The sequence below is a fragment of the Staurois parvus genome, unplaced genomic scaffold (assembly GCF_062004578.1).
Source record: "Staurois parvus isolate SC_StPar_1 unplaced genomic scaffold, SC_StPar_1.0 ptg000075l, whole genome shotgun sequence".
Classification (NCBI taxonomy): domain Eukaryota; kingdom Metazoa; phylum Chordata; class Amphibia; order Anura; family Ranidae; genus Staurois; species Staurois parvus.
In genome coordinates this window covers 117,799-142,354 of record NW_028317871.1, presented here as the reverse complement: position 1 = coordinate 142,354, position 24,556 = coordinate 117,799, and the positions used below count along the sequence as shown (strand labels likewise).

General features: G+C 39.6%; 1 protein-coding gene across 2 annotated transcripts in view; it reads right to left on the bottom strand.

The window, feature by feature from the left end:
- Positions 1 to 24,556, bottom strand: part of SNX29 (sorting nexin 29) — a 1,801,773-nt gene that overhangs the window by 1,681,272 nt on the left and 95,945 nt on the right. For both annotated transcript variants that reach the window (XM_089669411.1, XM_089669412.1), the window contains exon 2: positions 19,378 to 19,442. In XM_089669411.1, coding sequence (XP_089525537.1) covers positions 19,378 to 19,442 — 65 coding nt within the window. The remainder of the gene's footprint in view (positions 1 to 19,377; positions 19,443 to 24,556) is intronic.

The following is a 24,556-nucleotide window of genomic DNA, read 5'->3' as shown; positions in this document are numbered from 1 at the left end:
TGACTGAGGTAACAGGTGCACCAAAGGTCACTCAGGGGGCAGCTGAGTCACATTAGAGTGAGAAAGCTACAATGTGAAAGGAAAAATCAGAACATGATTTGTAAACTGCCATCACTATGTCATTATCAAGCCCACCTACACATATCTTATATCAAAACGTTCAGCTAACCCTGCTGTCACTAAAAATGTTCACGGCTAGGACATACTCCTGATAGTTTTCAGAATATGACCATTTGTTTGCACCTCACTCCTCCCATTGACTTTCATTGAAACTCCACTTTAGACACAAGAAATTTTAAGGGACGTTTTTAAACTGCGACTGTGCCTTCATTTTTAATATTGCAGAGACATACTATATATCAAAATTTAGGTCTGTTTCTTGTGATTGTCACAATATAAGCCTTTTCACGGTACCATTTATACTTTTAAAACTACAACCGTTTGAAGATGGCAATCGCCAGTGATGTCAGCAACTTGGAGCAGTTTGTTTATAACCATGACTCTGCCCTTGGTGTGGAGGGAGTTGCCATAGGAACCCAGCTGTGTGAGCAGGAAGCAGAGAGACAAAAGCTAACCTGCCCACTCCAGTTGTGTGGAGGCCAGAACACCACACAATTTCCACAGAAATTGTGAAGACGCCAGTGAAGTGAGCAATTTGAAGCAGTTTGTTTTTAACCGCTCTTCTCTGCCATATTTGAAATCTAATTCTTTTTCTTATTATAGCCATATTTGCCACGCTAACTCCTCCCACAGTTTTTACACTACAAAGACAAGTAATATATCAAAACGTGCGCATTGATCCCGATCGGATTGCTATTACTTTGTAGAACGTTTCGCCGAATCGTTCAAGAAATATCGCGGTTTTTGCGGCGAAATTTTCCCATAGGAATGCATTGAGCAGCACAGCACAGCTAGAGTGTGCAAAGGAAAAATCAGAAAAATCAGAACATGATTTGTAAACTGCCATCACTCTGCCATTTTCAAGCCCACCTACACATATCTTATATCAAAACGTTCCGCTAACCCTGCTGTCACTAAAAATGTTCACGAATACCAGTAGTGTACCGCGCTCCAATATATTCTACCTTATGTGATATAATGAATTCATAAGTGTACCACCGATAATCAAATAATTACATCAATTAATTATACTTAAATATATGATTTGTGTAAATATATAAAATAAATTAATTTATCAATGTGAAAAAACAAAAACTATGAATGAAAAATATAAATAAAAAATAAAAAATATTTGCAGTGGGAATGACAGTTCCTTCTGTATAAATGAGATGGTGTTATTATTCAGTCTGGATAAAAATAAAAATAAAATAAAATTTAAATAAAAATAAAATTAAAAATTAAATAAAAATTAAAATAAATAAAAAATATTTGCAGTGGGAATGACAGTTCCTTCTGTATAAATGAGATGGTATTATTATTCAGTCTGGATAAAAATAAAAATAAAATAAAAATTTAATTAAAATTAAAAAAAAATAAAATTAAAATTAAAATAAAATTAAAAATAAAATAAAAATAAAAATTAAAATAAAAATAAAATTAAAATAAAAAAAAAATTAAAGTAAAAATAAAATTAACATAAAATTAAAATAAAAATAAAAATAAAATTAAAATTAAAATAAAAATAAAATTAACATAAAATTAAAATAAAAATAAAATTAAAATTAAAATAAAAATAAAAATACAATTAACATAAAATTAAAATAAAAATAAAATTAAAATAAAATAAAAATAAACATAAAATTAAAATTAAAATAAAAATAAAAATGAAATTAAAAATAAAATAAAATAAAATAATAAAAATTACAATTAAAATAAAATTAAAATAAAATAAAAATTAAAATAAAAATAAAAATAAATAATTGATATCCCGGATAAGACACTATGTTTCTTTTCTTTAATATTTAATTAATACTAATTTTAGCACGCAATTGAACTTGGCAAGTTTAAAAAGCCTGTTTAGAACACACATGCTGACATTCCTCTCAGAGTGAGTTGTCATAGCAACCCAGCTGTCTCAGCACAGTGAGCCTACTCCGCCCTCTCCAGGTGCAGCAACCAAAGGTCACTCAAGAGGCAGATGACTCACCAGGCTGGACTGTGAGCTTCAAAATACAAGCTGAAATGCATTTCTCACTATCAGGCTTGCAATGTGCACTGCTTACATTTCATCAATCATTTGGTAAAGGTTGCGGCAAGAACACTTTACACAATTTCCCCAGAAATTGTAGATTGTCTAGTTGCTGTATGTTGTTGATCTTGTTCAGAAAGTCAGTTGTGTCTTGCAGGAAACTAGCAGTATTCATGACTAACGGTTTTAAAAATGTTTTCTACAAAGCCTGAGATTTGTTCGGTGAGTGTATTCATACCTGTTATGATGGGTCTAACTGGACTTCCTGGCTTGTGGACTTTGGGCAGCATGTAGAAGTCCCCGATTTCTGGATGATCCGGAATCGCATTTATAAGTTCTGAATGTAGGTGGGCTGGAAGTGTTTTATTGAGACCTTTTAATTGCTTTGTAAAGTCCTGGCTCGGATCATAATCCAGTTTTTTTATAGTAAATGGCATTTTCCAACTGCCTCTGGCCTTCTTGTATGTATTTGTTTGTATCCATCACAACTGCTCCCCCTTTGTCCGCTGGTTTGATGGTGATGGCCTGATTGTTGCGCAAATCGTGTATAGCCCTTCGCTCTAGTGGTGAAAGATTGTACAGAATTTTAGTTTGCTGGGTGGATATCAGGGATGTAGGGAGGTAACACAGTGCAAACAAACAAACCAATAGGTACACAGTGCAGTCAGGGCTGGAGAGGTGGAGTGGTCAGGCAGGCCAAGCCCACAGCATGGATCTCCTCAGGGCGCGGGGTCTAAGTCCCAGCCTGCTATTTACCAGGGCCCCTGATGGTGGGGATGGACTTGGTGCAGACTGGAACCAGGTCGCGACCCCTGAGTGCGTCCGGCTGTGGTAGAGAGTGCTGGCACGTCCGGGTCCGAGCGGGATAGATGGATGACAGTCAGGAGCAAACGTGGTCAGACTAGCCGGGTCAGTAACAGTGGTGACAGGCACGGTACAAGCAGCAGACAAGGGTAGTCAGGTCACACGCCGGGTTCAGTAACTCACGGGCAGCACGGTACAGAGGATCAGGCAGAAGGATGGTCAGGGACGAGCCGGGGGTCAGAGCAGGAGAATGTCAGCATGGATCAGAACAGGCAGGGTCGGCAACAAGGTACGCACTACAGGAACACAGGTAACAGGAATCAGGAACAAGATACAGGGGCTCATGGGCAACATACACCAAGGTCCAGATCACAGGCCTGGTCATTCCTTATATGCACCTCCTGCAATCAGCCTCAGGTGTTTTGGCTGATTGCAGGAATGAGCCTCTGGTTGCTGAGAGCACCCGCTGGCCAACCCTGGTACTGCAATCCACAAGGCAGGTGAGTCCCACCACTATTGGCGAGTCCATTCTTGACAGTTAATAAGCAGATATTAGATATTAGTTTATGGAAAGCTTCTAACAGTCCCATAAAATGTACATACCATGAGTCATTTTTCATACAAATTCATAAACTTCAGCAGGAACTGGGCACATTGATATGAAGTATATATTCAGATAGGTAATTTTAATATGAGTCACATGACACCTTACATTCCTATGTAGCGCCTACAAGAGGGTAGAAAGCAATATCTTTTATACGGAGTGGCAGGATATGCTACAGTTTGGTATCTGCACGTTTGGAATATGATTCTAAATATTGATCTGCCAGTTGCTAGGATGCTACCTGTTTATATTGAAAGTTATTGACCGTAGTATGAACTTGTAAGGGATTTGGTCCTAACCTTGGTCACCGCCTAACACCCATCCCCAAATGAAGTGATTGGCTATCTGTTCTCAGGAGACACCCCTTTGAGATAACAGAAAAAGACTGACAGCCTAGAGAAAAGAGAGCTCTCCCTTTTAACATCAGGAACCATCTTTGGGAGAAAGGCAACCTTTTGTTCAGACGATTGGACTCTGCTCAAACCAAGGACTCTTGCAAGTATTCTGCCTTCTGAGACTTCTTTCTTTTGTTTCTCTGTTGTTTTATTACTCTCTTTATATATATTTGTTACATCTTTTTCTGTAAATATTTTAATTGCACCATTTTGACCTTTTTAGTAATAAATCCTATTTTCTGAAAAGTATTGAAACTGTCTCTAAAGCTTTTGATTCAAACTAAAAAATCCCTGTCTCTGAAGAGTGCTACTGTATGTGATAATCCTCTGAATACATCTGTCTGTGGTGACAGTGTGTTACAGATGCTTATACTAGTATCATAGTGTTACTGCTAAGATTTGTGAGTTTCCTCCTTCTCTGTAAAAAGGAGGTGGTGGCAGTGTGAAGGGTTAATTGCGTAATTAACCTAACCCAGTAACAATTGCTCTCAAGCTGCTGGCACATAGATTGTGGTCCCACAAGCTGGAAAATCTTTGTGCAGGGCGCAGCTGAGAGTGGCATTGTTACGCAAGTGACAGAGCGGTCTGAGATCGGCTGGTCCTTCGGTCACAGGTTGGTGAAAAGGGCTGGGGTCTGACACAGCGCACCGTCACACCTCCCACATGTCATCCCAGTCATCATTATCAAGGCTAGGGACATCTGCAACCCATGCATGGTTTAAGTAGTCTACCAGTTTCTACAAGCAATTGCTTGTAACTAGTGGACAGAGCTTTATTATTTGAGTCATCAAGTAACAATGCCTCAAGATCACTTGATTGGAGAAGGAGCCTATCCCACCTGAACTAAGCCTGGAATGTATGCCTGAATTGCAAATAGTAAAATAGGTGAGGTGAGATTATGTATAGCCTTCAGCCCATAAAACTGTAGCTAGGCTCCATTATGAACAACATCACTGAGTTTAACACCTCACTATGTTCAGATGAAAAAGTCTGGGTAAGAGTAAAAGTGTGGAAGCTGAGGGTTTCTCCACAGTGGGACAGGAGGGGAGACGAGGAGATTACCAGTGGTTTCAGCCCACTGAGCCATCTCCCAGGGTTTGATTGTAGAGCGCATGGAGAGTGTAAGCAGATATGGGGATATGCACCACCGATATAAAGATGGGATGAAGCGTCATATGAGCCAACAGTGGCTTCAGAGACACTGCAGCATCAACTAGAGGAGTGGATAACTACCGACTAACCTGCCAGAAAATATTTATAAAAATTAGGGAGCACCTGCTCTCCTTCTTTCTACAGCTGCTGCAACACTGCCAGACTAATTCCAGGATTGCCCCCCTGCCAAAGAAAGGCCAAAATAAGACAGTGCCTTGAAAAAGTATTCATACCCCTTGAAATTTTCCACATTTTGTCTTGTTACAACCAAAAACTTAAATGTATTTTATTGGGATTTTATGTGATAGACCAACACATAGTGGAACACAATTGTGAAGTGGAAGGAAAATCATAAATGGTTTTAAAATTTTTTAGAAATAAATATCTGAAAAATGTGCCGTGAATTTGTATTCAGCCCTCCTGAGTCAAAGCTTTGTAGAACCACCTTTCGCTGCAATTACAGCTGCAAGTCCTTTTGGGTATGTCTTTACCAGCTTTGCACATCTAGAGTGAAATTTTTGCACATTCTTCTTTGCAAAAGAGCTCAAGCTCTGTCAGATTGGATGGAGAGCATCTGTGAGCAATTTTCAAGTCTTGCTACAGATTCTCAATTGGATTTAGGCCATTGTAACACATGAATATGCTGCGATCTAAGCCATTCAATTGTGTCTCTGGCTGTATGTTCAGTTGTCCTGCTGGAAGGTGAACCTCCGCCCCAGTCTCAAGTATTTTGCAGACTAACAAGTTTAACACCATATACTTTTAAAAATGGCCTTGGGGATCCAAATCGGGGAAATACTAAAAATATATAAAAAAAGTGGGGGGGGGGGAAGCTTCATTTTAAGGAGATTAATTTTACCAAACGAGGAATAAGGGGAGGCTCTTCCAGGAATGTAGTCTGTTCTTTAAGGTCACCAATAGTGAAGATACATTAACCAACATTAAATAACTCTCTAACCGAAGAAAAGTCATAAAGAGCTTTGTGAGATGGAAATTCACGTAGACTGCACCCACTGTTACTGGCTTGCATCTAATGTCCTCTTCCTATTGTCATCTACCTGACTCTCAGAAAGGAACAACAAAGCAGACACTCCACATAGTGTGAAATGCTTATTAAAACTTTTATTACACTGATAAATGCACTTAAACTTATGCAGGAGCAATTGCGCAATTAAAAAACTGATTTGGCTGGCAAACAGAGCGATTCCACCATCCCTTCCTGTAAAGGAAAGGCATTAGCATGTAGCTCCTCTCTATGCGTTACATCAAATAGGACTTCTTCCAGTGCACCAGGTGGTGGTATGGTCACACAGATCTCAAGAAGCAGCGGTGGTGGAAGCATTGAGCTCATAATACATTGACTTTGTTTATGAACTGGATTTTTTTATACATTTATACTTATTAATCAGCAATTTATACTTCATTTATGGCAATTTTATCACACATGGATTTTGATAGATTTATTTATTTTGATTGATACATGAATTTCAGTACTACTTTGATATATGTTTATTAGCGCAAGAGAATTTTCATATACTTAAATTAATGCGCCGCACGTAAATGCAAATTCTATGATGGCTTGTTGAATGCACAGCAAAAAAAAGTGTCCCTTTGAAATGTTAGCAACTATTATCGTGGAACATAACAGTGATTCAGTCAACGAGAATGCCAAAAACATATCCAAAGTCTGTCAGCACTTCAGAGATGTATTATTATATACATTAATGGAACATGATGTCTGGTGGAGATATACATTGCAAACAAGAATGCCTAGAGGTCTCAACCATCAATGGGATGTTAATTTGTAAATTAAATAGAGCAGTAAAAAGCCCACAAGGAAATTCCTTGGATTGTTTGTACCCTCCTGTTTGCTAAAGAGGTTTTGGTAAATTATATACAGTCAGGTCCATAAATATTGGGACATCAACATAATTCTAAACTTTTTGGCTCTATACACCACCACAATGGATTTGAAATGAAACAAACAAGATGTGCTTTAACTGCAGACTGTCAGCTTTAATTTAAGGGTATTTACATCCAAATCAAGTGAACGGTGTAGGAATTACAACAGTTTGCATATGTGCCTCCCACTTGTTAAGGGACCAAAAGTAATGGGACAATTGGCTTCTCAGCTGTACCATGGCCAGGTGTGTGTTGTTCCCTCATTATCCCAATTACAATGAGCAGATAAAAGGTCCAGAGTTCATTTCAAGTGTGCTATTTGCATTTGGAATCTGTTGCTGTCAACTCTCAAGATGAGATCCAAAGAGCTGTCACTATCAGTGAAGCAAGCCATCATTAGGCTGAAAAAACAAAACAAACCCATCAGAGAGATAGCAAAAACATTAGGCTTGGCCAAAACAACTGTTTGTAACATTCTTAAAAAGAAGAAACGCACTGGTGAGCTCAGCAACACCAAAAGACCCAGAAGACCACGGAAAACAACTGTGGTGGATGACCGAAGAATTCTTTCCCTGGTGAAGAAAACACCCTTCACAACAGTTGGCCAGATCAAGAACACTCTCCAGGAGGTAGGGGTATGTGTGTCAAAGTCAACAATCAAGAGAAGACTTCACCAGAGTGAATACAGAGGGTTCACCAGAAGATGTAAACCATTGGTGAGACTCAAAAACAGGAAGGCCAGATTAGAGTTTGCCAAACTACATCGAAAAAAGCCTTCACAGTTCTGGAACAACATCCTATGGACAGATGAGACCAAGATCAACTTGTACCCGAGTGATGGGAAGAGAAGAGTATGGAGAAGGAAAGGAACTGCTCATGATCCTAAGCATACCACCTCATCAGTGAAGCATGGTGGTGGTAGTGTCATGGCGTGGGCATGTATGGCTGCCAATGGAACTGGTTCTCTTGTATTTATTGATGATGTGACTGCTGACAGAAGCAGCCGGATGAATTGTGAAGTGTTTCGGGCAATATTATCTGCTCATATTCAGCCAAATGCTTCACAACTCATTGGACGTCGCTTCACAGTGCAGATGGACAATGACCCAAAGCATACTGCAAAAGCAACCAAAGAGTTTTTTAAGGGAAAGAAGTGGAAAGTTATGCAACGGCCAAGTCAATCACCTGACCTGAATCCGATTGAGCATGCATTTCACTTGCTGAAGACAAAACTGAAGGGAAAATGCCCCAAGAACAAGCAGGAACTGAAGACAGTTGCAGTAGAGGCCTGGCAGAGCATCACCAGGGATGAAACCCAGCGTCTGGTGATGTCTATGCATTCCAGACTTCAAGCTGTAATTGACTGCAAAGGATATGAAACCAAGTATTAAAAAGTGAAAGTTTGATTTATGATTATTATTCTGTCCCATTACTTTTGGTCCCTTAACAAGTGGGAGGCACATATGCAAACTGTTGTAATTCCTACACCGTTCACCTGATTTGGATGTAAATACCCTCAAATTAAAGCTAACAGTCTGCAATTAAAACACATCTTGTTTGTTTCATTTCAAATCCATTTTGGTGGTGTATAGAGCCAAAAATGTTAGAATTGTGTCGATGTCCCAATATTTATGGACCTGACTGTATATGAACTTTAGACATTAGTAAACAGATCAACCTTATTTTCGCTTATTGATATATACTACGATTGTATGCAGTTGAGGTTCTTTTCACTTTCTTTCTACTAGCCTGTTTGCATTTTTAATACATTTGTTAATTGGCCTTGCAGACCAGAGCTACTGAGGCCTGGTGATGGAAAGTCCAAGAAGCACCTACACCTCTGGCAGAATAAGCCATCAATGGAAATGGTGATACCTTTCTACTCAAGCCATAGGCGTGAGAAATACACTGCTGGGTCCACCTCTTCTTGCGTTTCTCGGCTTCTAGTGCCCACTGATAATGGATATATGCCGCAGCCATTGCACTGTCCATCTGGAAAGTCACTGGAAGGCCCTCAGATGGTCAGAGCAATGCTGTAGAACCAGGCAAATTGCATGTAGCTCTGGTATATTTACAGGTTGCGACCTACCCTGCGGAGACCATATTCCTTGCACTGAAAAGAGATCCATAATTGCTCCCCAACCTGTTAAGCTAGCAGCCATTGTAAGCACCCTCCAAAAAAGTAGGAAAAAAGATTTGCCTTTCTCTAGCTTTCAGGGAGACACCCAGCAGTCTACAGGCCGTAGTCCAAAAAGTGAATCAAGTGAAACAAAAGTGATGAAATAAAACCTTCCTATCCCACTGCTGCATGTGTGTGACTCTACAATACCAAAAAACACCACCACAGCATGCCTTGATCACAATCTGCTCACCTCTGCACTGACCCCTTAATTACAGGAGATCAAATTGGGTTTGAATGTAAACAATGGTAAGATGTTGCCACACACCTCCATTTCATCTGTTATCAACCTCTAGGGCCCCACACTAATCTCTTCTCAGCAATGCAATGTCCCTCAGTGGAAAAAAGATACGATCTAGCATTCTCTGTTTGAAAAGATTTTATTGACAACTACTTCCTGTCCATAGGTCATACCCGTACACCTTTGAATAGTAAGGGTGATTATATCGGTCATCACTTCAGCTGCAGAGATCACTGAGATATCATTTTTTAGAGTTGGCAATTTTGAAGCCGGTAAAAGTAATCCAAGCAGCTAAAGAGCTGCTGGAGTACTTTTCCAAGTGGCAGAAGGGGTTCCCCCACCTTCACAATTGCCTTTACCGGTATCACGTACCTGGTCAGAGGCTGGAGTGCTGAGAGGATTCCCTTTGCGGCTGAATGCAGAACATCCCTGAAGGTAGGAACAGGGATGCCCGGCCCAGAGAAGCATGGGTTGTCAGCTGGCTGGAGCCTGAAGAGCCGGGAGGAGGAGCTGCAGAGCTGATGTTCCCCAGACCTGGCAGGCAGAACTTGAAAGCAGGTATATGTTCCCCAGATGTGGCAGGCAGAACTTGGCAGCAGGCAGAACTGGGTAGCAGGCAGGGATCAGAGTCAAAGTCAGGCCAGAGGTCAAGCACAGGAGATCAATCAGAAGCCGAAGCAAGGTCAGGAGCAGGCCGAGGGTCGAACACAAAAGATCATGCAGAACCAAAGTCAGTAGAATGAGCCGAGCTTATACACAGGTGATCAGGCAGCAGCAAAGTTAGCAGAAAAAGCCAGGAGCTAGAGCCAGGAGAGATCAGGCTGGTCAGAGGCAATCTGGGTCAGCAACGGGAAATCAGGTGATCAAAAGGCAAAGGCCCAGGAATACAGGGGGCTGATGATCATCCAGCAACTAGTGGTCAGAGCTGCAGTCCTTTTAAAAGGCAAATGGGTGCCAGAAACTATCGCGTCATGATCGTGCCACTACGCATGCAAATCTGCCGATTCCCGTGATCATGCCCTGCGTACGCCTATGTGCACGGGAGCACGCAACCTGTGGCCATGCTGGGTTATTGGTGACAGCGTCTATCTTTTTTCGCTTGATCCTCTGACAACAAGGCTCTCCTGAGAGATTGCCAACTGACTTTGGGCTTGATAAAAATGACCACCCAGTCTCGCCTTCCCAAACTTGCTCACATGCATGTGTGTACGCCTGTCTTTCCCGGGCATATTTCTTTGAGAAAAAAAAATGCTGGTGGGATCCCTAAAAATTTAATGAAGCCTATAAACCTCTGTTTGGGGAATCATACAAATCTGGCTACCGCCAAATCTCTGCACAATAGCTAGACAGTAAGTTAAGCCACACACACCATTGTATCCACAACAGGCAGTACCCCAGGCCCTGTAACACCACTACCCCCTTACAAAGAAACAAGGGTAGAACACGCTCAATCCAGGCAGCAAATATAAAGGTGACAAACTGCACCAGGAACAGGCCAAATGGCTACATGAACATTCACCATTCTAGCCAAAAGATTCATCCTTAGTGAAAGGATCTAGATAACCTCCATTTTGTTAATGTACACCATTTTAAGTATTAAGTTAGCTTTTTGCAGATATATTAGAAGTTTAATGAAACTGTTTTAGTTGTTCAAGGATGTATCAACAGAAGCTAACATAACCCTGACAATGTCTTTGTCTGGTTGTTTCTCAGATAGCTAGCCAAAACAATTTGTAGCAAGAAATGTATATGTCATGTTTCATGTAGTTAGCTCATGATGGAAAGTTACAAGTTACAGTTTTGAAACTCGCTCCCCCCTCCCTTATTTTTTCTGTATCCTATATAATCTTAGTAATGTCTAATAAACTTTGAACATCTCTGAACATAAGCTGCCGTTATTTCCATGTTCAAGGGGTGTTCCCAGAATTCTGCTGATAAACCAGGAATCTCTCCACAGACCGGAGGTCTCTGAGGGGATAAAGAAAATCATCCTTTCAGTTGGGGGCTCGGCCCGGGATGACCACCCACCTCACTTGGTAAGTAAACCTTTTGTCTTTTTATGACTAAAAGCTCTTTCTTGCCCTGTGTTGAGGGAAGGTCTTGAATCATTCTGTATTGTCTATATAGACCTGTGATAACCTGTAGCTGCTTTTGGTAAGCAGACTTAACTCTTTGGTAGAGTTACAAAATAGTGCACTATAAAAAAAAAAAAAAAAGAGTGTTTTTGGTAAAACACAGATTGTTCTCTGGTAGAACATAAAAGAAATTGTTCTTTGGTAGAACACGCTGTCCTTTGGTAGAACAGTGAAGAGATAACTTTTGGGAAGTTATCAAAAGGTTAATAAGTCTGTGGAGCAGATTCCGGTTTATCTGTTTTTTGCTTTTTCTTTCTGTTGCGTAGAAGTATAAGATAATTTGTTGTGTGGAACAAAATAAGATTTTAAGGTAAGAATTTAAACACTGTTTAAATATGGGTCAAGGAGGTAGTTACCCACCAGGTCCCCCAGAAAAGGGAGAAAAGTGTAAGGATTATGTGGTCAGAGTATGTGGAACAGACTATTATTTAATAAATCCCTGGGTGGATTGTATGGCAGGTTGGACAGAAGCTATGGGAAGTACAGACCCATTCCGGAGAGATTTTATGGGAATTTTAGGGATTTCTCTGAGAGTAACATCAGAAGGAGGTATTGTTGCCAGATCCTCCAAAGTACCCATTATACCCGCCTATTTCAATGATGAGACTCATCCCTCACACATTACACCCCCTCCTGATACACATCCAGTTTGGGCCACAAATTCTATGGATGTAGGATTAATTTCATGTACACCATACACAGTCACACTCAAGGAAGGGGCATTGCCCTACAAACAGAGGCAATACAAATTAACGCCAGAAAAGGAGGAAGGGATTGCTCCTCTAGTGGAAAGATTCTTAGAAACAGGTATTTTAGAAGAAACTGTTACTCCTTACAACACACCTATCAATCCTGTTAAGAAGCCGGATGGCTCTTACAGGTTTGTACAAGATCTGAGGGCCATAAATAATTTGGTCGTTCCAATAGCCCCAATAGTGTCTGATGTACCATCACTTCTCACCTCCATTCCGTCCCATGCAGAATATTTTACAGTGATTGATTTAACAAATGCATTTTTTTGGGTTCCTGTGGACCACCAGACAAGAGCGCTATTTGTATTTATATTCTGAAAATCTCTAGATGACCTGGTGTAGAATGCCCTAGGGTTTTGAAGATTTGTCTGCAGTCTACTCACTTGCCCTCCAGAACACACTGAGGTCCTGGACCCCTCCCAATGGTTCGTCCTCCTACAATATGTGGGACCTATTGATTTGTAGTCCAAGTCAGGCGGCTAGTCAGGAGGATAGTTGGTCTCTGTTAGAATGGTTGTCAGGGAATGGTCAAAAGCATCTAAAAAGAAACTGCAATGGTGCAAAAACAGGTTAAATACCTTGGTTTTATTCTAAGTCATGGTGAGAGGAATGTCAGTCACAAAAGAGCTGCGGCTTTCGTGGATCTGCCCCGCCCACAAACAAAAAAGGACATGCTAACTATTCTTGGTATGATTGGTTACTGCCGCCAATGGATACCTGATTGTTCATTCTATGATCACACTCTGAGGTCTGCCACACTTTCAGAATCACCTGACATTCTCACATGGTCAAATGAAATGGTTGATGCTTTTGTGTACCTGAAGAATGCTATGGTAACGGCCCCTGGTCTTGGACTACCTGACTATAAGAAAATGTTTCATCTGTATGCTAGGGAAAATTGTACAACCATGGCGGGGGTCCTGGCTCAGGAACATGGAGGCAAGCTCTGCCCTGTAGCTTTTTTTTCCCAAAGTAGTGCCAACTCAGGTTCAGGGCATGCCTGCTTGTCTGAGAGCTGTTGCATCCTGCGCTATGGTGGTGGAGATGGCTATTTCTTTCACATTGGGACATGAAACTACCCTACACACCACACATCAAGTGTCCTTACTACTGAAAAACATACACAAGCAACACATGTCAGCACAAAGGTTGAGCGGATATGAAGTGATTCTTCTATCTGATCCCAAATTGATTATTAAATATTCTTCAGCAAATTCAGGCCCTGCTCCAATTTTGAATGCCCTATTGGGGCTAAAGGGGGAACAGGATGAAGTTGCACCAGAACACAATTGTTTAACCGACATACAGCAAGACACTTCCCCTAGGTCCGACATGTCAGCTGTGGTTCTTGATGGGGCCCCAGATGTGTTTGTAGATGGTTCATGCTCTAGGCCAAATGATAATACTTACCATACTGGATATGCCATTGTGCAACTTCCTGCCAAAATACTCGAGGCAAAGCCAATCCCATATCAGTCAGCCCAAGCAGCCGAACTGATTGCCCTTACATGTCAATTATTTGCAGGACAGGATGTCAACATTTACACAGACTCCAAGTACGCCCATGGTGCTGTACATGATTTTGGGGTCATTTGGGAGAGAAGAGAATTCATTGCTGCTGATGGCAAAACCATATCTCCCTCTTCCTTGATATCTGATCTACTCAAAGCCATACAGTTACCGAAAACATTAGCCATTCTTCATTGCAGGGCACATACAAATTGCAGAGATCATATTGCCAAAGGAAATGCATTAGCAGATAAGGTAGCAAAGGAAGTAGCATTACAACAGGTGGCCAGTGAGCAGATGCCTATGCTCACTTCAGGCGTCACAACCACACCACATGACCAGATGTATGCAGATTTACAAAAAGTTGCTACAAAAGTCGATCTAGCAGACTGGAATGGTTCTGGAGCACAACTAGATCCAGTTTCTGGTCTAGGGTGCTTAGAGGGGAAACCATGCATTCCCATGTCAAGTGCCCCACTGTTCATTGCACAGTACCATGGTCTAGGACATAGAGGATGGAAAACGACATGTGAAACATTATTGCAAGATTTTTACATTACAGGCTTATCTAGGTTGGTGAAAGAATATGTTTCCAGGTGCATTAAATGTATAAGGAACAATCCACAGAACCCAAAGAAATCACAACACCAGCATCTAGTGTATCCAACTACACCTTTCACCCATTCACAAATAGATTTTACCCACATGCCAAAAACAGGACAGAGGCAAGAGTTTTTGTTGGTAATGGTGGATAGGTTTAGCAGATGGGTGGAAGCATATGTCACTATTAAAGAAGACGCGCAGACTGTAGTCAGAATTCTTACACAGGAGATAATACCCAGATGGGGATGTCCACTGCAGATAAATTCTGATAAACGGACCAGCCGTTGTGGCCAAGGTATGCCAAGATCTGGTAAAAGTACTTAAGATAGATTGGAAATTTCATATTCCCTATCATCATCAAAGTTCGGGTATAGTAGAAAGGATGAACAGGACAATTAAGGATAAGTTGAGGAAGGCCACTGGAGGAACCTATACCCATTGGAAGAAGATGTTACCTGCAATTCTAGCAGAGGTAAGAATGACACCTAATAAGACTACAGGGTTATCTCCTTTTGAAATATTAATGGGAAGACCGTTCCCCTCTCCTTGGGCTAGATAGCCACTTTTGTTAGAAAGAGGGGCCCTTGACCTGGTACAACAAGAATATGTGAGAAAATTAATTCAAACTTTAGATCAGATTGAAAGAAATGTTGCTCGCACTTCTCCTTTAATTTCTCAGGAACCAACACACCTTTTCCAAGTGGGAGATGTCGTAGTGGTCCGCCAACTCGATAAAGACAAGAAGCAAGGCTACCCCTTTGGACCGCCTACTACAGTGATAGTGGTTACCAGAAAGGCTGTTCTGGTGGATAATTCCCAGTCCTGGATCCATGCTAGTCGAGTGAAGAAGGTGAACCAAACACCAGCGAAACACGAGATGGAAAAAGGAGGTGAAGTATGAGAGGAAAATCCTCGAAGAGCGGGTGAAGTGAAAAAGGCCCTGAAGATGACATTCTTTACTGCCCCTCATGGTGCTTTGAAGATCTGGGTCCTATTGGTCATACTGACTGTGCTTTTTTTCCTGCCAGTATGGATCATAACTAACTGTATTTATCACCCTGAGGACTTGGGCATAATAAAAGGTATCTGTGGTCAAGGACTAGATTTAAATGAGACCCAGATAACCAAAAGTGAAAGAAAGTCAAAAAGAAGTTTTGAAGAGAACAATTTTTTTTCAGGAAAAATGTTGATGATGCAGTTTAAATATGCTTATGCTCAAAAGTCAGGTTATGATAAATGTTGGATATGTAGTAAGTTACATCCTAACATATGAAATTCCTCTTCTGGCCGCTCCAGTCAAAATATTTTTGTTAATAAAAGGGAATGTAAGTATTGGTTTGACCAATATTACTTCTAATGCCACCATATCTTTTCCAACTCTGGGAGTCACTCAACTCCCCGATTGGTGTTTTAGACTGGGGAATACTTCCCACAAGGAAAGGGAATGTGCTCTCAGTCCATATTAAACATATCTGATCCTGGAAGGAGGGATGGAACATCTTCTGTGAAACTCTGGCAAGTAAATGGTAGAGCCCTGAATGAAAGTTTAGAAGGGCTACAAGAATGTGGGGAACACTATGTTTGGAAAACTTTTTTTTATTATTTCACACTTGTCACCCCTGAATTTCACTCTGCAATACAAAAATTGCCGATCTCCTTGGGAAACAATACCTATATCTGTTGTGGTAAGATCTGTTACCCTTGGATACCAAGTAATGTCCAGGGCTGGTGCTATGTAGCCCAATTAGTGCCAATCATGGCAGCTATAGATCAAAAAGGAACACCAGATAAAAGGCAGCACATACCCAAAACACCAACTAACTCTGAGACAGAGAAGGGAAACCAAACAAGAAAAGGTAGATCTATTCTCTACAGGTGATAAGGTTTGGTGATGGTTTCCTACCTACACGGGATGGGGAATAACACTCATGAACAAAATAAATAATTACACAAACATTATTGATGATATACTGGAGAGGAACTCTAAGGACATAGGGTTGCTAAATACCGAGACCAGAGCTATTAGAAAACAGCTGGAGATGCAAGAATTAGCTATTGAAAGCTTGAGTGCTGCTCTGACAGGTTTGTGTGAGATGACAGAGGATTATGAATGTTGTACTTGGATATATAATACCACAATGACTGTTCCAGATTATTATGAAATAATAAAGCAACACAGGGAAAAGGTAGATGGTTTAATGGAAGAAGCTAGAGCTATAGGAAAAGATGGATGGGTTCCTTTTTATTGGCTAGGATCAGGATTTGGTTCCGTCTTTTCATGGATGAAAGGTATCGCTGTAAGCATAGTCATGATATTGTTTTTTGTTTTATTTTTATATCTAGGTTTTAAATGCTTATTATATTGCATTACTAGAGCTACCAAGCTGCAAAATACAAATGAAGGTTATCTGGCTATGTACAAAAAGATGAATGAGGTAAAGAATTGAGATCATGTTCATGATCTAAGAGTTTCATTAAACTAACTTCTAATATATCTGCAAAAAGCTAACTTAATACTTAAAATAGCGTACATTAACAAAATGGAGGTTATCTAGATCCTTTCAGGATCTAGATAACCTCCATTTTGTTAATGTACGCTATTTTAAGTATTAAGTTAGCTTTTTGCAGATATATTAGAAGTTTAATGAAACTGTTTTAGTTGTTCAAGGATGTATCAATGTTGACTTATGAGGGGTTTATGTATAATCTTCATCAGCAACTGTAAATAGATATTTTTCTAACTATATAACCAAGCTACAAAGCTGGAAATATCAGAGCTTGGTTTGATAGCGGTGTGTTGTACATAGACATTGAAACAAGTGATCAAGTTGTAGAGATAGCTTTGTATTGTATTGGAGGAATGTTTGGTGTGTAAACAGGTGCATGCCACAAGGAATGTTCTATTATGTGAGAGGGGGCAACCACTAAATTACCCAACTTATCTCAGACTTTATGGGGCCCACATAACGATCTAGACCAGGCCATTTAAATCTCTTTGTTTATATGAGGGCCACTTCAAAGTACCCTCTCTTTAGATATGCAATGGTGATGGATATCTGGGGAATGCAGTTTTACCAGGCTATGACCTAAGGTTCCCTCCAAACTCTCAATAATGGAGGGAATTTTGATGAGAAAGCCTGGATCCAGACGCCTCGGTGCCATGACCTGGCATATGTAATTTTATCACTAAAAGGGGAGGCTCTGGAATGGGGCTGAGTTATGTAAGCGATATGGGATGGGGAAACTGTCCAATCCTGGATGAGATGTGTCAGATATGGAAGATGGATTGGATAGTTCTACCAATCAGGATGGCCCCATGCAAGTCTATGGGAGATAAGTGTATATCAGGGTAGGTTTTGGGGGAAGACAGGAGAGAAGATACACCGATCCTGGGGGCCCCCATGCTACACCATTGGTAAATATCAGGACATTTCTCTGGCACTTATATGTATACATGATTGTCGTATGTGTTGTCTGTCTTATTGTTTGTGGGTTTAGGGTATGAATAGTATATGCTTTAATTCATTGGTTGAATCGTATGCATTTTGTTTCTCTTTTTCTTATTGTTAAATAGATAGATTGTGGTATGTTAGTTTAGACCTCCCTACTATTCACCAATAAATTTTGGTTGTTGTGTTAAACCTTTCACTCTTGGTCAAAGAACTCTCATTAAGGTTAATCAAATCATATCAGAGAAATATTATATTTCATATTCCATGGATTTGGTCAACAATCAACAGAAGCTAACATGACCCTGACAATGTCTTTGTCTGGTTGTTTCTCAGAAAGCTAGCCAAAACAATTTGTAGCAAGAAATGTATATGTCATGTTTCATGTAGTTAGCTCATGATGGAAAGTTACAAGTTACAGTTTTGAAACTCGCTCCCCCCTCCCTTATTTTTTCTGTATCCTATATAATCTTAGTAATGTCTAATAAACTTTGAACATCTCTGAACATAAGCTGCCGTTATTTCCGTGTTCAAGGGGTGTTCCCAGAATTCTGCTGATAAACCAGGAATCTCTCCACAGACCGGGGGTCTCTGAGGAGATAAAGAAAATCATCCTTTCACTTAGCAAGATAATCCAGATCCAGTCTTCATCCATCACAGTGGGCTCAGTCTCATAGGACCTTCAGGAACTCGATCCCCCTTAATGGTGTCCACTGCCCTAGACCTGTATAGTACCCTGTTGGAAACTCCTTGTTACTGCACAGGGTTCAGTGCACACAGGATCTGGCGCAAACAAGTTGCATTACCGGCAAAACACTGCATCTCTTCCCACCACAGCGGGTTCTGCTACCAATCTTCTGAATGATAAGCTATAGGAATAGATCCAGATAGCACCAAACTCTGGATCCCTACTTTAGCCATTGACCATCTGGTAGTATTGTGCAGAAAGCTGCACATTAGTGATCATCACCTTCAGGCACTAGCAAAAAAACTTCCTGTTATTTCCTGTTTGACAAGGGTTATATAGAAAAGAACTTCCTGGCTTTTTGCCAGTGTCCAATCACCTGTAGGTAGTACATAACCCTGTGAGTAACTATCATTATGGCTGCTCTAGGTGCCATGATGTGCAATAAAGAAAATACCTTGATATTATAATACCCCTGATTGGATGCAGCCGCTGTTCAGGCATACAGTTTCCATCTGGCTCCCTCAATTTTTAATTTTCAAAGTGTTGACCAGGAGGATGGTAACAGTCACCTGTGAAGTGAATTTCAGCTGATAACTGATTATGTCAATTTGCAAAACAACATGTGACTTCTATATTCATCTAGAATTTCTATTTTTAAAACTTGCAAAGAGTTTCTCTTAATAAAACATGCCCCATCCATAACAACTCACTGTACCCTTTGAGGACATTTACCACAGTCTGCTAAAACCTGTGTCTCTATTACCCTCTCCTGTAAACATTATTAAAAAGAATCTTCCAATAAAAGCATATCTTACCTGTTTTACTGCATCCAATAAACGTTCCATGAGAAACTGTCTTTTAAAGTCATTGTTCTGTGACCCTGTGAAAAACAACTCATTTTAGTCTCTGTGATATTTTTATTTTCACAAAGAACTGGAACTACCAGCAATAATTAGCACATAAAATAAGTTGATTGTAGTCTGCATAAACGATCAGTAACTAACTACAGAAGTAGTACACAATAATGCATTGCTTGAAAGAAATTGCATTTTAATGGCAACTCTCAGCTGTGTTCCTACAAAAGAAGCTTACCTTGGAAAATGGCCATTACGGATTGCTCTCACAATTTAAAAAAAGACCAAATATTGCCCTAATTAATCCCCTTCACATAGAGCCATTTACAAATTTGTTAGTACCCTTGCAGCTCATTGAAACAATGCATCATTCTTTCTGAAATATTTAACAATTATTTAGTAATTAGTATCACATGTTGTTAATTTTGCAGTCAGTCAGCCTATTTAAATGAACAAAAGTAGTCATTTTGCTGTTAGATATATTTGTACACACTGCAGTGAACATGTACTACAGAAAGCAAAGAAAAGCAATGTCAGGAGATCAGAAAAATTATAGATTAGAATGTCAAAGGTATAGGGTATAAAACCATCTTCAAGCAGCCTGATGTTCCTGTGAATACAGTTGTAAACATTATTAAGAAGTTTAAAGTTCATGAGGGTGTATCCAACCCCCCTGGATATATGGTCTCGAGAGGAAAATTGACTGTAGATTGAACAGAAGGATGGTGCAAATGGTAGCCAAAAGCCAAGGAAAACTTCTAAACAGATTCAAGCATAACTCCAAGTTCAAGGTAACATTGGTGTCTTGATCACACCATTTGTCACTTTGAGCGTTAAATGTCCTCTAAGGAAGATGGTCCTCTAAGGAAGATGACCCAGGAGAACTCTAAGGATTGCCACCTTTGGAGAGCGGCTACCCAAAATTGACAGGTATACGCTCCCACTTCGGCAAAATACTCGCCATGCTTCTTCTTTCCTTGGAATGTCTAGTTTTCTAAAAAGGGGTCTTTTTTTTGTGTGTGTGTGGGGGGGGGGGGGGAGTTGTGATATTTTGGCATTTCAGGGCCTCTGAAACTGATAGTGAGGAAATGAAATGAGGAAGTTACGCACCTTTAGGCCTTCAAAGAGGCCCATTGGATTTTGGGTTCCTGTGTGCGGCTAGGCTGCCAAACGTCTCACATGTGGCATCCCCTCGGGAAAAGTAGTATAATGTATCTTGGGGTGTAATTCCACATATACCCATGGCATGTGTGAGCAATATATCATTTAAGTGACAATTTTGTGCAAAACAAAAATGTTTTGCTATTTTCCAAAAACGTGAGGTAAAAGAAAAAAAAAATCTTCCATTGACTCAATATGCCTCTCAGCAAATAGCATGGGTGTCTACTTCCCACAAAGCAGTAATTTGGGGGGGGGGGGGTGCTATCCTGAAATTTCAGAGCCTCTGAAACTGTGATAGGTAGTGAGGAAGTGAAATGAGGAAATTACACACCTTCAAACTTTCAAGAGTCACTGCAGTTCGGGCTCCTGCCAAAAAGTCTTACACATGTGGTATCCCCATACTCAGGAGACATAGCAGAAAATATTTTGGGGTATAATTCCACATATACCCATGGCATGTGTGAGCAATATATTATTTAAGTGACAACTTTGTGTAAAAAAAAAAAAAATTCTTGTTTACTGGTCATCTTCCAAACACTTGTGGAAAAAAAAATAATTCTTCCATGGACTCAACATGCATCTCAACAAATAGCTTAGGGTGTCTTCTTTATGCAAAGGGGTAATTTTGGGGGTGTTTGCACTGCCCTGGCATTTTAGCACCTCAAGAAATGTCAGAAAGTAAAAGCTGCGTAAATTCCAGTATGTATACTATTGTTTATAGACACTATAACTTTCACACAAATCAATGAATATACACTTATTGGGACTTTTTTACCAAAAACATTGTAGCAGAAAACATTTTGGCCTAAATTTATGACTAAATTTGAGTTTATTGGATATTTTTATAAAAGAAAGTAGAAAATGTCTTTTTTCAGAAATGTCAGTCTTTTTTCATTTATATCACAAAAAATGAAAAAACCCAGCGGTGATCAAAATACCACCAAAAGATAGCTTTATTTGTTTGAAAAAAGGACATAAAATTTTGTTTGGGTACAGCGCTGCAATTACCAGTTTAAATAGTGCAGTGCCGAATAGCAAAAAATGGCTTGGTCATTGTTCTTCCGGAAGGCAAGTGGTCCAGGAAACGACCCATGTAATTCAATATCCTAAAATAGATCATAGCAATCTACTGATCAAAAAATGGCATGTTTAAAAATGATGCCCAAAATACACAATCACTCCTATCCATTCAAATTAAATTTTATTACCACTATACCATATTAGAATAATATAATAGTAAGAAACAAAATAAATCGACAGTGCTTCTATCAACCTAATATCTTTATACAACAATATTCCATTCTTTAACTTTTTTATGAAGCAGTTAGGATCCTATTCTACATTGAATACATGGGGATGGAATGATTTTAATGAGTATATCCACTGAGTTTCAGCCTGTGATATTCCACAAATTTTATAATCACCCCTCCAATGAGAAATATACTTCTCTATGGCTATGAGAGTTAGGAAGGATGGATCCTTGTTTGACATTGCCGATAATGTTTGGGCAAACTGTGATCTTTAAATCGTTTTTTGATATTAGCAATATGTTCATTGATTCTCAGTTGTAGGGTCTGTGACGTACTCCTCACACTTCGGAAGCAGCACGGACACTCCAATAAATAAACAACAAACTTAGAGGAACAAGTGATGAGCTCCTGAATTTTATATTGTTTTTGTATCATCTGGGAATTAAATTGTTTAGTTTTAACAACACCTTTTCCTGGGGTTTTACACAAAGCACCCAGCGCCTTACAAAAATTAAATCTGGAACATGCTTCCCATATATTGCCACTTGCTCCCACATAGACATAAACAGATCGGCAAGACTGGGAGCGAACTTGGCCCCTATCGCAACGCCAGCCCACTGTAAATAAAACTGTCCACTTAACCAGACGTAATTGTGGCTCATTGCAAAAGTTAGAAGTTGCATAATAAACTTTTTTGCATGTCAGAGATACAATCATCCTGTCAGCAGTCAGCAGCTGGGATGACCAGATCTTTGTAGCTACACAAGGAAAACTGGGACCAAAGACCATATAAATATATTTTTAAAGTAAGATTTATTTACAGTGAAAAAGAAACCACACACCAGCAAATAGCAAATATAAATGACAAATGACCTATAACCAAAAATGCTTAAGTAACATAACAAGCTAACTATATTCAAAATATATACAAGACAGGAAGCATGGGTAACAGGGAAATCCCAGGAATGCAAGGAAAAGGGAAATCAGGACTGGGTATAAGAACAAGGGGAGTAGCATGGTACAGGATGCTAGGCCAGGATAAACAGGCGCTTTCTGAATGGTCCAGTAGTCTTCTGGGACTTGTCATGTATCCCATTAAACTACAGGGAGAGGAGTGGGAGGACAACTAGGCGATCGCAGTGGAAGTGGGAGCGTGTACCTGTCAACTTCGGGAACCAGCTCCCCCCCACCTCAAAAGGTGCCAATCCCTAAGGTAGTATCTACAAATATATGTTGCGCTCCCAAATACCTTTCAATAAATAACAATCAAATTATTACCATTAAATCAATTCAAACCATGATAAAAACAACCAATAAAAGTGCATAAACACCAAAAAATTATTGAAATAGATTGTTTCAACTAATCAATCTCCTCCAAATAAATATCAAAATAATTCCACATGAAATACTCCTCTAAAAAAATTAATCAAGTGCTCACAAATCATCTATTAGTGACATGATGTACTTACTCACAGATATAAAACTTTTCCCTTTCACAAATAAATAACTAAATAATAAAGCATACAAATAAAAATGAAAAATTGAAAAAAATAGTCCAAAATATCAAAATATCCAAAATACACAATACAAAAATAATCAAAAATAATATCCAAAATTCAAAAATAATCCCCACAGGTGTAAATAATTTTCTTTCTTCTTTCAAAAGCTCCTTCTCAATACCCGCAAATCCTGATGACAATACACCTCAAAAAGAAAAAACTCGACATAGTGTCATACCTTTTAAATAATAAATCACACGTGCCACTCACTGTGCAGCATGCAAATTATATATATGTGTATACTCTATACACGAGTATCAATACACAAGCATATATTATAGTGAATGAATATATGTGAAACACTCTCACATAGAATAGTGTCCTAAGCCCAAAGTGTAACACAACTCCAAAATATCACTGCAAGTGTGTATCACCACACCCTATATACATCAGTGATCAGTGAAACGACACTCTCCAACACATATAATGATGGGTAATTACCCTATATATGAAATATCAAGGCATAACACCACTCAGGGTTAGATTTCTCCTCATCACGATTTCATCCAATATTAGGGTTTTTCTTCCATTATCCTCAAGTAAATCCACAATCCCAGATACTGTATAAAATATCCTCCTTTATTTGGTAACTCACATAAACATTTCAGTGAAAACAGCTCCTCCTCACAGGGAATCCAAGTGTAGACAGAATCAGGGAAACATTGGCCACATGTTCCCACTTCCAAGATGGCCGCGATCGCACTTCCGATCAGCGTCGATACGTCTGACGTCACGTACGTCTGACGTCACGTGTCCCTGACGCGTTTCATCAGTTCCTATGACTTTTTCAGAAGGGTAAGGACGTCTGCGCATCGACTCCTTATATACCGCCCTTCATACACTAACGGCACCTCTACCCGCCATCTTGAAAGCTGGAAAAAGCCGCCCACACTTATCTACATAATAACTTACTCCACATATAATCTAAAGGCTATTCCCTGTGCCTCTAAACATTATTTGCAACACAGAGAATGCAATTAAATCTACAACATTAATCAAATAAAAATAAATAATAAAACAACGCCAGCATACAAATATAGACATCTTAATAAATTATGTACATATATAAACTCCATGATATTATACAAATATATGCTCTAAATTAATCTACCTCACCCCTTAAAACAACCATATACAATATAATCCTATATCATTCTAAAAATTCCATAG